This window comes from Channa argus, chromosome 17, assembly GCF_033026475.1.
Source record: "Channa argus isolate prfri chromosome 17, Channa argus male v1.0, whole genome shotgun sequence".
Lineage (NCBI taxonomy): Eukaryota > Metazoa > Chordata > Actinopteri > Anabantiformes > Channidae > Channa > Channa argus.
Window position 1 is genome coordinate 19003075 of NC_090213.1, and position 15338 is coordinate 19018412.

At 37.9% G+C, this 15338-nt stretch overlaps 1 protein-coding gene across 10 annotated transcripts in view; it reads right to left on the minus strand.

Annotated features, from left to right (window-relative positions):
• Positions 1-15338, minus strand: part of enah (ENAH actin regulator) — a 115423-nt gene that overhangs the window by 40205 nt on the left and 59880 nt on the right. For 9 of the 10 annotated variants that reach the window (XM_067481866.1, XM_067481864.1, XM_067481872.1 and 6 more), the window contains exons 2-3: positions 9249-9414; positions 6395-6572 (exon numbers count right to left, since the gene is read on the minus strand). In XM_067481866.1, the coding sequence (XP_067337967.1) occupies positions 6395-6572; positions 9249-9414 (344 nt within the window). Of the gene's footprint in view, positions 1-951; positions 1404-6394; positions 6573-9248; positions 9415-15338 lie in introns of those variants that run through there. The other variant, XM_067481869.1, reaches the window with a different exon arrangement.

Below are 15338 nucleotides of genomic sequence, written 5' to 3' on the forward strand. Positions count from 1 at the left end.
TTTGCTTTTTGCAGCAGACTTGCCTACAGACACAGTACACACCAATACCAAACACAAAGCCACGTTTGTGTTGTAGCTCACATATATTAAACTTGTTCTTTTCCTTCAAAGATCAGGAAACCGTGGCAACTATGGTCACTTCTCCCTCCAGGCTTTTCTACACTGTTGCTACATGACAACGACAGCACAGCTAAGCCAATGACATTACAGAATGGCTCTGGAGCCTATCAGGGGATGTCTCCACAGTGGCCTCGCTTCCGGGTAAATGTGTCAGAGGCGAGTGAAACCAAACAGTTAAAAACAAACACTAATGGATTCTTCTCTTATGTAATTACTTAAGCAAGGAAGCAGTGGTAAAATACATGTACGTGTGATATTCACCGCAGACTACAGGATGGGGCAGAAACAAATATCATACAAACAGTGACTCAAAATCTATACTTAATCGGATTAGTACATTTCTGATCCTGCTCTTTTTACAGTATTGATGCTACCAGGGCTGCTAAAAGTAATCAATTAATAATTTCATTATTAATCAATCAACAATCAGTCTTGTAGTTTATAAAGTATCAGATAATAGGTAAAATTGCAATTCTTCCCCAAACTAATGTCTTTACACTTCTAATTTTATAAGAAATGTGTCTAAAACCCAAAATATATTGAACTCTCAACTCAACAAATAAGTAACAAATAATATTCAAGTAACAAAACTAGGGCAAAGTTTGACATTTTGTTAAATAACTCAAAAGTGTTTTCAACCATCTGCTGATTAAGTAACAAGTTTTTCCGAAATACATTTAACGCAATGCAATTTAGAAACGATGCCCATCCACTTCCATTCCTGTCATTTACAATGAAGGAGAAAACAGGCAAGAAAGCAGATGCAGTATAATGTTGTAATATCTACAGGGCAATTCTTCCCTCTAACAATCTGTCAGGTTGACTACTCACTCCTGAGGATGATTTGAACACGGCTGATCTTCTGTTGATCCTGGGAGAATCTGTGAAACCTCGCTGCAGCAGGCATGTCTGCGGATACCACTGTAATGGGACCTTAGGCTGAATAGCAGCAGTAGTCAGAAAATATACAAAAAAAAAAAAGCTGTGGGAACTCTGACCCCTCCCTTTGAGTTATCCTTCCTTTCTTCTTCCACTTCGCTCTGTCCTGTAGCACACAACTTTTCTCCTTCCTCTTACCTGTTCTGTTTTAACACTTCTTTGGCTCTTTTTTCACCCCCTCACAAAACCATATGTATCTCTTGCCTTTCAATTGTCTAAGTCACTCTCCGCTATTGTCCAGCTGTGTCGGAGTGTGTACTATGCCAGCATGCCAAACTACATATTGATGCCAGAGACTATGAGCTCATCAAGAAACAGAAAAGTGGAGCAGGCAGACAGATGGAATGGTTATTTGGGGGGAGGGTGTGTGTGGGGGGGTGGGGTTATGCTCTATCATGATCCACAAACACATGCCTGACTGAAATGATGCATGATTGGAGGAGGTGTTTTACCCCCAAAGTGTTTACACCGTGTCTTCCCCTACGTGACCTGCAAAAACAGACCCTTTCTGGCCAGGGTACGTCAGCTGTTTCTATGGAATATGGATGAAGAATCCCTCTGTGTGTCTCTACCACTCTGCACCTTGAGCTCTCTCAGGTTTCAACCCCTCCTCCCCTACAAAGGTTTCACAAGAACAAGAGCCACATGGTGCGCTGTTGGCAGGGAGCAATAGAGACTGAAAATAAATGATGATCACCAGTTAGCAACTTTTCACACATCTCCGTAGAGACAAGCTGCTGCCAACTTGGAGTCTGGCTGTCCAGACAAACAGATCAGAGAATTAGCTTCTGCTAGTCTGGCAAGGGCACTTTAAGGACTCATTTTATGTTTAATTGTTAGCTCTATTAACCTCTATGATTCGCTAAACGTTGGTGTTAAATCGCTAAATGTTTCTTTCTCTCTGACATCTCTGCGGTAATGAGAGAGATCTTTAACGCAAACCTGCAAATCGCTTTGGATAAAAGCAAATGCCAAATGACTAAATGGAGAATGTAGGAATATACAAATGTGCTCAGTACTTTTACGTGAATAAAAGATTTAGAAGTGGTGCTTCTAGGGGAGAATTTGTTAGAATTTGTTTCGCTGATCAATGTATTTATGTTTTTATACTTTATATACCTTTACTTATATAACTTTTAAAAACATTGGACTTGGTTTTGACATCAACACTAGTTGAATATCTTTGAGTGTTAGACATAGTTTACGCTACTATTGTTTGACATTTCATACACTAAAACCTTAAATCAATAAAATAAAAACAAATAAAAAAAACTCAAGAGGATGAATAGACCAAAAACTCACTAAAAAGTGACAGACATTTAGATTTGTAAATTTATTTTTAAGTTGCTCACGGAGCCATTTCCACTGTGTTCTGGCTTTGCAGCGCTTTTCTTAATTTGGTTGTGTTGTGGCTTTTGTGGCACATTCGATCATTTTGTTGCGTGGTTGTTTAATGCAGCGTGTTTCTTAATGTTGCACCTCTGTTGTCGACTTGTTTATGTTTTGGGGTTTTTTTGGCTTGTGTTTCGTCTATTTGCATGTGTTTTTTCAGACTGCAGTGCTTTGAACTGTCAGGGTCACAGTAATTTTGGGTTGTTGGCACCACTTTAAGATCAGGGTTAAGACTAGAATTAGAGTGGGTCAGGGTTAGAGGCAGGGTTAGGTATTTAGTTGTAATAGTTAAGGCAGACAGTTGTCACATACCTCCGGCATCAATACAAAGTGCTTTTATAACCACTGAGCTGTCCTCACTCACACCCATGTGATATGACAACACAGGTTCGGCCTGTAGGTAGCTTTGTTTTTCTAAAACCTTGTACTATATAAAAAGGCTATGTTTCAAAGCTCCTGGGAAGGTGGATTAACTGGCCTAATATGCTTAAGTCTATCAGTGTTATCTTTTATAATGAAAATTAATTTCTTTCCAAAATGTATTTATTAAAAAAAAAAAAAAAAAAGTTTTAATCACATTTAGACAAAAATCTATCCATTATAACCACTAGTCCAACTTTTAGAGATCACTCCAGTTTATATGTGTGAATTTCTCTTCATCTCATTTCTTTCCTCTTTCTGTCCCACTCTCTGCTGTGACCTCACAGAAGCAGATTACTGACCAGACCACAACAAAGACAGACTCCCAGCAGCTTGTGACCCATCCCTCCTTTTCCTGATCTCAGCCTTGCATCTCGGTCTACTTTCACCTTTTTAGGAGAAAAGAGAGAGACAGATAAAAGCGTGCCTGACTGGATCTCCACTTGTCTGTGTATGTGAGCTCACAGTTTTGAAACCACGTCACTTTACCCCGAGTCAGAGGACAAGGCCTGGTCTCCTTCAGACCTGGCACACAGCAATGAAGTGTAGATGAAGTTGGTTTCTAGTGACGTAAGTCCAGGTGATGAATTTGGTGTGAAATACTTCCAAGACTTATCAAATGATTGAGCTGTCCGTAACACATGTGCCCGCATGATTCACCACATGAACTTGTTTACTTAACATGGCAACTATTCTGTGCTTTGTTCAATAGCTGACTGACGCACGAGCAGATATGAGCAGACACGCACACACACAAACAAACACACGCTCACTAGGTTTTTTCATGTCACCCAAGTATTTGCAACATAGAAACTACATGTCCTAATTTCCCATGAAAGCCTTTAAATAATAAAGACAGACTCTTCTTGTTTTCCAGGTCAAACTGAACTTTAAAGAAGAATAAACTGTAAAATGAGCTACTACGTGACTGCCTTTATTTGTAGAGCATGTCAAGCTGCTCAGGAAGTCCAGTGAGTGTTCGTTAATCTGACACACTTAACAGCTGCGTCTTACTCAATCTGACACAAGTCAAAACTTTAGGTTCTAGATCACAAATGTTTAAAAGCTTAAATTATTGTAAAACTGACACGAGGGAGTCCTCTAAAGTGAAGACATGTGCTGCTCTTACATTTACTTGAACTACAGAAATGCTCACCTATACTTGTACAGCAAAGTTACAGAGTGGAGGATCATCGCTGATAAACAATCTTTGGCTCCGGCTTCACTCTTCAAAGAAGTGGAACAGAGACGAGCGCTTTTTTAGTCTAGCTTAATCAAATTCCGCTCCATCTTCTCCTTTGCACAGGATGGAAAAGACCAATCGCACTTGGAAGTGGACCAAAACCTCTACGCCGTGATAGTTTACTGGATTTGGTCTCAGACTGGTACCAAACAAACTCTGGTGTGGTTTTTGGAGAAAAGGTGATCCAATCTCAATCCAGCCCCAAACTGTTGCTCAACTTGTTTTACGAAGTGCATTCAGCATCAGTTGCAATGCTTGGACTTGTTGCTGATTGCCCAGATAATTACCACAGTTATGACCAGATGCTTATTGTGCAGTTGTTCCATGTTTCATAGGAATTTACTCATAGGATTCTTCAACGCTACACAACATGATTTCATGCATTTAGTGTTTAATGTTTACTGTTACCACTGCAGATTCTTTCAACCAGAATCCAAGCTAGCGGACAAGAAAATGCTTGTGGGATTTTTCATGATGCATTTTGGTTTTGCATGTTTTTTTTCTATGTTTAAAAGAAAACCGAACCAAGGGTAAAACAGGCGAAGTTCTCAAACTGGTCTGCTGATTAAAATCAGAGAAAACTGCAGAACTGCAATCAACATTTATTAAACATAATTGTTTTCTAGTGCTACTTCAGCTACTTCACTCCTATTCTATATTTTCTCTTTTGCCTCCTTGTCTGTCCATTTTCATCAGCATTCCTATTTTTACAATGGTTAATCTGCCTTTTGCCCCACAGTTTTTCTTACTGTATTTCTGTCCTGACAGCTGGTTTAGCTGGCGTCATTTCAGACATAGTCATCTGTGGTCCTGACAATCCCCAACACAGGGTTCACCCTTAATCACTCATTCAGTGCTTGTTAAACTCCTGCCACATACTAGAGTGTCAGAGTCATATCACTCATTTTAGACATCCACATACTGTATGTGGTGATATGCGCTGTGTAAATAGAGGAAGCTTTTAATAATGATTTAACAACTGATGTGTGTTTTTACCTCAATGGTGTTATCAACATGTTGATTTCTTCAAAAGCTGCTTCAAAGTAGCCATCTAACCTTTAAAATACACTATGAGTCAGTGACCTGATCTAGGGAGTGTTTACTTCTAAGAAGAGACAAAGACAAAGATCCACTTAACTTCTGTTCCTCTGTTCCTAAAATAAAAAGCGGGAAAGGAGGAGATTTAACAGTATAGAGAAATCTGCAGCATCAAACATAGTAGCTTAAGCGTAGTGATCTTGCTGGGAGAATAAATCTGAACACAAAACATGCACAAACACAGGCCCATCTGGGTAACAAAGCTCTCCTTCACTTCCCTCCTCCCCCTCTCATGCCACCCCACAGGCAGGCAAATGTAGATTCACTGCCAAAGGACGACGCTACATAATGAGACCATGTTTTAGAGCCAAGGTCATGGTGTACCACTGAAGCCTACAAATATTTGTGGGAGAATTAGATTGGGCTACGAGATTTCAACACACACACACACACACTATATATATATATATATATATATATATATATATATATATATATATATATATATATATATATATATATATATATATATATATATATATAAAATCTTACTACTGTTCCTTTTATGCCTATGTCCATGCTGAATTACAGGTTTTGTAAAATCCTTATAATTGCCAAATACAAGAGCAATCACACTCACTAACACTGAAATAATGAATCATCCCATTTACTGATGTTGTTACCAGGAGCTGCCGACCTTAAACTGCCTGCCAACCATGAATGAAAGTTTTGATTAAGCAAAGTCAGGACTGTTAAATTGCATGTAGTATCTCCTCTCGCTTGTCTCCTGAGATGCATTAAGACAATTCACTCTACACTAGTAAACTCATTAGTAGCTCTTGTTCACACAAAACTTTTTCATTGTTAACAGACGTCTTTAGTTATCCTGCATTTTTAAATAATGCACACATGTCCTGTGGTAGAGCTTCCTCTCTTTGACTTGTAGGCAAGTCTTAACATCAACAGCTGCCAAATTTGATAGAATTTCAGCAATGGTGCATACGCAAGTCATTTTCTATATTTAAAGTATTTTTAAAAATGCACACACACTAAAATTTAGTGTCACCCTGTGGAGCAGGCTGATGTGTTTATTCATTAAGAAAGATGTAACCCAACTATTTTTGCAAATGGTGTTTTGTAGAGATAAGCAAAAGTTACTACACATGCATTACTGTAGATCTCAAAGAAAGATAATATGGTAAAGTGCTGTTGAAAACGAAAACCATTAAAAGGCAACTTTACCTGTGTCCTGGGAGTTGAGCACCTCCAAGGCATGCATCATGGCACTGGCAAACACGTTGGCATCCTCTTTGCTGCCAAAGTTGAGGCCGTAGACCTGTCTTGCATCACGCCACTGGTGGAAAGTCTGCGTCGCCTGGTTGTACTTCAGTCCTTTGGGTATGGCACAATTTATTACCACCTGGGATGCCAATGACAGGAGGAAAGACAACTAAACACAGGGCTTATGGAAGTCCCTTTAATTAGAAATGTATATATTCCTAACACTGTTAACAGTCACCATGACAATATAACTCATAGTAACATTTTGGTATGAATGTGACATGCTGCCAGGCTGGTCTCAGTCGGTCAACCATATCCTTTCTCAGGCATGACACTTAAACCTGCGTCATCCTTTTTATGGAAACTGGAAGACTCTGCAGTTGCAACACTATAACTGATGCGTGGGACCGTGTGGGTGTGTCGCGTGCCTCTTGATTTCCTAAATTCTGCCTCGAGGTACAACATATCACCTTGTCGATCTGGCTCATAAAGTTCTGGCACAGTAGTGTCATATTGAGCTTTGCCTGCCTACTTCTTCTACAGCTCTTTCCTCTGTGATGTTGTGGATTGGTACACATCGCCCACTACAGTGTCAGAGTGAGATAACACGGATGAGAGTTGGGCTCGTGAAAGTATGAACACATTCATTGTTGTAGAAAGAGAACATTTACCCACATATTCACCTGTCTACACTTAATCATCCTCTATAGACACAATTTAAAAAGCATTTTTAACCGAAGGTTTGTAATCAACAAATGTTTGGAACCATGAAATTGGGTTGTTGTATAAGATGTGCACGCAACCACATACACACAAACACATGCACACACAATTTTGTGACTGTTCAACTGATGTGGCTAAAATTTCAAAAAAGGGGAAATGCAGGCTAATCACATAATCGCTGTGTCTGTGGTACGAGAATGAATCCAAAACACTCCTCAACAGGGACCTCATGGTCAAAAGCTTATCTTACTGAGCTCTGTGGTTAATTACGATTTCAGGAACCACAAAAGAGAGATTAAAGTGTCCTGAAGTGAGCCTTCAAAAAAAAAAAAAAAGGTACTATTTTCTCCAGAAGGCACTACATTTTTTAGTGTAAAGTCTTAGTCTAAAAGTACTAAAACCAGTACTGTATCTGCTAGTTTATAGAAAACAAGCTCTAGCGCCTGTAAAAATATTTCAACCTGGCTGGAAGTAATCTAGCATCAATTTCTGCGATTATTATAACGAGCCTCTGGCAGGCGGGAAGGTATTTGCAGACATGTTCTTTTACTATTGATGGACTAGGTAATAGAACAAGCAGCCAATGAATGTGAGAAGGAATTGAGCCAGTGTAACACTAGATGCTTAGTGTAGATGGCAATGAATAAAACACAGAGGAAATGTGCATCTTATGAGGCTCAGTGTCACATAAACTGACAATCAGGCCGGAGCTGTATGTGTTTGAGCAGCGAACACAAACACAGCCGGTCAAGCCAGTCACTTCCTCTTCCTTTTCTCTGTATCCAAAGTTTCTTATTAGTGGATGAGATCACACTTTCACCAATGTGTGGCATTTCTGTGAGCTCTGGACCATTATTTCATTATGAAAATGTTCAGCGTTCCATTGCTGGAATACTATTGGCTTTGCATGCACACAAATCTGAAGAAACATAAGGATAAAAGCAAAATGCAAATTCAGGCCCTCATTCCAATAGTTATACTTTATAAGTACACGTTTTATGTCTATGATATATTAAATGTCTTTGTCTTCTTTGGCTGAATTTACTCTTGGGGCTTTTCATGATACAGTTGGGTGCAAAAGTCAGAATCTTAAGTCTTATTTTGAAATGACATAAACAGTAAAGAGATTTTTTTTTTTTTCATCAACATGATATTTAATGCACATTAATTTAAGTCAAATGTCCCTTTATAAGAAATTATTTTAGGCTAGTTTTAATCAATTTATAATAGGGGATGCAAACTTTTGCACCAATATAATTTCCATTATTTCACTATACTTGTTTATATACATTTGCTTGACTAATTTTGTTAATTCTGATGATGTAAGAACATTTTTATTAGTTGACTGTGCAAAAACTTTTAAAGTGTGTCAATATTGTGCCTTGTGTAACTATTTATGCACTCCTAATATGGGCGGCTGTAGCTCAGTTGGTAAGGTAGTTGACCATAGACCACAGGGTCAGTGGTTTGATCCCTGCTCCCGGCTACAAGTCAAAGTGTCCTTGGGCAAGACACTGAACCCCAAGTTGCTCCCGGTGGGTCAGGTGAGCACCTTGCATGGCAGCCACCACCACTGGTGTGTGAGTGTATGTGTGAATGGGTGAATGGGAATCAACATTCTAAAGCGCTTTGGATAAAAGCGCTATATAAGTGACTATTTACCATAATTAAAGAAATTACCTTTTTTCTTTTTATTGCAGAAGTTTCAGTTATATTGTTTGTTTTGTTGAGGTGGTTTTTTTCTGTACATTTTGACTGCTGCTTGGGACAAAAATGACCGTAAGTTTTAACTAATTAATTCATTAGAAAACAAAAGGTTAGTGGCCAATGTGTTCTTAAAGCACACTGACAATATTAATGTTGAGGCATTAAATGCATATGTAATTGCAATTCTGAAAATCTAGTACCACTATGTTTGAACTGAAAATTCAATGCAGAGGAAGACTTTCTAGTCTTTGACTATATAAATTAAAAGAGTGCATATTCAACCTTCCACTTTAAATAGAAATGTCCATCCTCTGCAGCATTTGTACATTGACTACTACATAAATCACCAAAAAATAATTTAAAGGAATGATGTTTATTCACTAACCTGGTGATCTTGAATCTTGCGTCCCACTACACGGAAGGCATTGTTTCCTGTGTGGTGGTAGATGTGGACTCTGCTGAAGCCAGTGGAACCACCAGCTGGAACCCACTTCTTATTGGCATCATCATACACCATTACAGCGGCTCGTGCCTGGCAGATACTCTGTTCACTACATGGACATAAAGACACAGGAAGAAAAAAATACTTTACATCAAAACCCAGCTTACTATGGTTTTCAGATGCTTACTCTTTTGGCATTAAGGATCTTGCATTTCATTGTTTTGTGTCTTTGAGATTGAATACATATATAAAAGTCAGCCTGAAGGATGTTCCAAACTGTGATTATAGGTACATAACAGGTCCAGAATGTTCTGCCAGATGTACTATTATAAACAAAAAATCTTTCCTCCGGTCTCTGCTTGGTAAACTTGAGTGGGTAATGAATATCTATTATAACAATTACAACAAAATCTTTTTTGGAAACCTTTTTTATTCTATATAATGCAACATCTACCTAATAATGCTACTTATACATATTCCACACGACTGGCTATCAGGCTTTTGTCTTTAGAATTTCTTCCAATTTGCAATTTTTTGATATCTCATATTTGTCAAGTCTCAACTCTTCAACTCATTTGTCAAAGATCCTTAATAACATATTAGTAATAATACAGACAGTCGGGCGAGGAATATATGGCACAACAACCTAAAGACAGACACAAAGGGAGGACTGGCTCAGACTATATATACATAACATGACATAAGGATAAAATTTTGCTTGGTTTAAGGAATCTTATATAGCTCAGTTCGTTGAAGTAGGTCTATCACAATGTCTACTTTTGCTGTATTGTCGCCCCCCCACTATCTGACAAAACACAAATAACCCACATTTTGAATGCACTTGGCTTACAAGTTGTAAGACCTGCCATTTTTGACAGATGCAGATGCATGATCATTAATGTAAAACCTACAAACACTAATCAGACAAACTTTAGTCCGAATACAGATTTCTGATCGATGGGTCATTCATTACTTCCTTTCTGTTTGAGATGAAGTACCTTCTCCTTATATTTTATTTTTTGCAACTAATAAAATATTTTTCTTTTGTTTTTACATTTATTCTAATACAATTACTATTATTATTATTATTATTATTATTATCATCATCATTGTCCTTTCGGCTTATCCCGTGAGTTCATCATTGTCCGCATGTTTATTTGTCACAGTTGTTTTTTTACAGCGGATGCCCTTCCTGACGCAACCCTCCCCAATTTCTACTGGGCTTGGACCGGCACTGCACAGCTGGGGATGGGGATGGGCTGTTGGGGGTTCACCTTTTTAAAATCATTTGGCTTAAGGGGCTTTGCAAAAACCAAGATTTTCAAGAGTAGGGAAAAACCTGATATGAAAACAAGCACTGGACCTGAATGTTATGTGGTTTAGATATTCATTCATTGGGTAGTTATTCGCTTTATAATTTATGTATTTGGATTTAGATTTTCTAATGTAAAATAGCTTCAGGCAGTTAGAGGCACATGCTATGTGGCGCTACTTTCTTAATATAAAACCAACAAACAAAGGGAAATAATGGACAACATGACAAGACAACAAGAGAAGAAATATCCATTACAACTATCATCCAGAGTTTAAGGTACAGACAAAGAGCTAATCAGTTTGATTAGCTTAATAATAAGAATCCATGTCTCTCTGAATCCATACACCAGCAGGTTTAGAAACTAACTAGCATGGCTGAAAGATTTTACAATTTTTTTTTAAAATGCGGGCAGATTACAAACTATAGAGTGAGGGAAAAGCAGGGTGATAAAAAAGCAGGAACTCCGTTTCAAAGCACAAACAAAAACACAAGTCAGACTTTTCCAGGCTTCTTTTTTATGAAAACAGTATGTATGTCAATGTAAAAACCTTAGATAATATGCAGGTTAGCAAAAATTATTACAATTATGCCCCTATACTGTTACTTGGTAACATAATTATTAGGTGGCCTAGGTGGAAGGCTCAGAGAACATCCATTTTGTTATGTATTTAAAAGTATCTTCCAAGTATGGAAGTATGGAAAAGCGTAACGATAAGAGGTTCCAGTGACATCATTGTGTGAAAGTAATAATAATAATAATAATAATAATAATAATAATAATAATAAATATGTAAAACACAGTGAACTTTAATTAAATTATCTGGGATGAACAAATTTCCATGTAAATATTTGCACAGATACATTTTAGCAATAGAGTTACTGCAGTTTTAGTAGGTGTTTTACATAACTATACAGTCTCCTGCATTTGCCCCAAAAAATTTAACATGCTGACAAAAAGTTCTGAAACATTTAGCGTCAGAGTTTATGTCACAGAGCATAAATACATAAGAACACACAACCTTCATCAGCACGTATGTTAGCACTCTACAGCAGTAGATGAAATAACGTTATAACAGCATCTACATATATAATTGAATTTTGATCAGTGGAAGGAAGCTGATTTTAGTTACAGTAGCACCTCATCTGATATTTTACATCTGACTCCAGATTGTTTCTGCTCACAGATGTGAGTTGTGTGCAGGGATGTATTGGGGGATAAACCAACCTACATCCATAAGAACAACCGATTGATTTCCGTGGCATTCGTTAAGCACAAACAATGTAAGAAACCACTTGGCTTGACTCAGGTGAATTTGTCCTTGTTAGTGCAAATAAACTACTGCAATCAAACCCACTTTTACTGTAGCAGCTGTTTTGGCACCCTACTATGATAAACTCAGCCTGTTTGCTGGTGTTACACAGCTGTGCTATTACATATGATCATATTCTACATTGAAAATAATAACTACACAGTGGACACTGGACATCTCATACACGTTTCCATTGGCTACATTTCTCTGTGGAAGTTTTCCACAACACAGTTTTTGTAGTACAAATGCTGGTAACCCGTAGTTATCAGTGATGCTAAGCTTTAGTGAATAATTCTTAGGTTTTTAATTTATTGTGAGCCAGAATCTTGACTATGCCTTAATCTCCGTATTACTAAAGAGCCTTGATGCTTAATGTGCAGAGCATGATGGCTGACAAAGAGAAGAGAAGACTTGTTAAACTAGTTGCTAATTGCTTAAGCAGCTGATTCCTACAAGTTTGGCGACAAAAAGCTTAATGAGGAGATGAGGAGAACTTGTATTCTTGCATAAAAACCTACATAGGAGGGAGAGAAAAAAACAGGTGAGAAATTAGGAATATGTCTGTGCAAACATAAAAGTAACTGCTGTCTCCTGGGTCACAGGGATCAGCTTTGTTTGTGAGGAATAACATGTCGACAGATCATTGGTAGCTTGTCGGTAAAGGTTTCTGTATGTTTAACAAGAAAATAAAAGCAAGACCAGTAACAAACTCCTTAAGTTAATAAGTGTCTGCATTTTTAAGTAAATAAATATGGTCTTTGGTTATATTGTGATAATTGTTAAAAGTAACTGATGAAAAAAAAATTGTGATAAATTCTATTTCCCATATTGTCCAACAGTGTGCAGTTGGTACAGTTCACTATGTGACTGTCATCGACCCATTAAACAGACCACCAAACCCTTCCTGACGCGACCCTCCCCAATTTCTACCAGGCTTGGACCGGCACTGCACAGCTGGGGAGGGGGAATGGGCTGTTAGGGGTTCAGTGTCTTGCCCAGAGACACTGCCTAACCAACTGAGCTATAGCCGCCCGTGAGGTATAAAAGAAAGTTAGGACATGCAACGAAGGTCCCTAACTGGACTTGAACCTTGGGACACTGCAGTTCAGTGGCAAGCACTGTAACCATTTGGCTCCCAGGGAACTCCATACTTTCCATATTTTAAGTATTTACTGTATATCAATTAAGCATCAACTATCCAAAGTTAAATAGGCATTTCATAAAACATGACAATGCAGTCAGTAGAAATGTCTATTCTAAATTTTGAACTATTTTATAATACTGCCAGATTTGAAGCTGGTTTGCTCAAAGCAGCAACTTTACACAATCACATTTAAAATAAATAAATAAATCACTGCATTGTTGGTTTTAGTATGTTCTTAGAGCATAGTGTAAACTTCAGGACCACTGCAAAGACAAAAAAAAACAAAACATTTGTATGAGTGGTCTACAGTTTGCATGTGTGTGGAGGGGGTTTACACATGTTCTTGATTCAGCTAAAGAGCCTCAATGCTCTACTGGTGAGAGGCAGAAAGAACAAAAGGCAAACACAGAGGAGAAGAATTATGACATAGCTGCTTTCTCCTCATGGGCCCAGTCAATGTTGGAGAATTACTTTTACAGCACAGAATTTCTCTTAGGCAGAACCTAAAACCAATTGACTAAAACCATTTTCAGGGGAAGAAATTAAACAGTCATCTTTTGCTTACAAATATAACCTTCTTGAAAAATATGGTACATTGCTACTTCTGGTATATGGCATCAGACAATCATGCTGAAACCTGCTTAAATACTATGTCTAGTGTATTCTACTTCAGTGGAATCCAAAGCGACTTACAAGTGAGGTACAAGGCAAGCAAAAATCTAAGTCAAGGACAAACTAAAATGAGATGCAAGTGCAAGAAGGAGCAGAAATATGTTTTTTTTTTTTTTTTTTAAATAGATTTAAGTGCGTAGGAATATGCGGAAGAGTTCTGTTTTCATTGGCAGAGCACAGCGGATGGAAAAGATTGCAGACCTGAATGGGTTGTTGTTTTCGAGAGCAAGCACTCAAGAAAACATCAGTGATGGAAACAACTATAGATGCCTGAATCATAATTTGGGCTAATCTTAATTCTTTACTATTTTGTATCTGCTAAAATAAATAAGATACTTATTTAACTCATAGTATTGTTTAAAAAAAATATCGGACACGTTCAAGTGCTTTCATTTCCACCTGATTTTTCCAGAGCTTCTCTATCCAAATACTTGAGGTCCGGGTTTACAATTAGTACAGTAGGTTTTGTAGGTTAAATAAGATTAAAATAAAACTTAAACCAAGTTACTCATCACATTAATTATTATTATTGCCAGCCGGCAAAGGCAGGCAACTGCTTGGAACCCCAGGCTGGTAGGGGACCCCAGGCGGGTAGGGGACCCCCGAGGGCTAACAAAAGTTAGTCTATGTACAGCAATAACTGTGTGCAAAGTTTGCAATGACCCCCAACAATCACAGACGTCCCTAAAAAGGGCCCTGTCTCTCACTTTATTGCAAGTAGCCCATGAATTGGTGTAATCAATCAAGTCTAATGAAACAACGAAAATCAGCTGATGAAAATGAAGAGGAGTTATCATTCTGGGAGTGGAAAAAAGAAGACAAAAGAGGAGCAGAAGAAGAAAACAAGAAGATAGTGGTAAGTGGCGATGGGGAGATGATGATTAAATACCAAATAGTTTTAGTGTAGCTGTAATTGTGGTGAAGAGACGGTTGAATAACAGAACCTCACTGGTATCACATAGTTTCTTTAGTTTACTTTGACATTTAACATTAGATAACTTGGCTAACTAAGTTACCAGAGCATCCTAATGTGTCCAGCTGTGTTGGAGTCACCAGCAGTCCAACTTGTCCAGACCAACTTGTTAGCTTAGCTAGCAGGCTGCAAATGATCAAATCAGCTAACTTGGACTTTACTTTTGCTATAGTAAAATGATGAAAGCAGTGTCTGACTAAGCTAATTGTCAAGCTATGAAGGCCAAGTTATGAAATTTAGATGCAAAGAATTTTGGACACAATACTACTACTAGTACGGTGTATTACTGTAAGTTATTGTGCTATGGGTGTGTATTTTATTGTATTTTCCATATCTTAAGCATAGCGGTTTTATGATGCATACATTTTTGCCTAGGGCCCCAACAGACTCTAGGATCACCACTGACAATAATCATAAATTACAAGACACTGACAACTACAGAATAACTCTACAGTACCTCTGGCAGTTCATCTTTTAAAAATATTTTTACATTACATTTGCATTTTTTACAAGGTGACTGCACAGCTTCATATGCACCACAGTGATCCTGCTGTAAAATCGGTTACATACATACAGTATGTGTCCATTGTTTGCCTGTTATATAGTCTCTGATGAAATG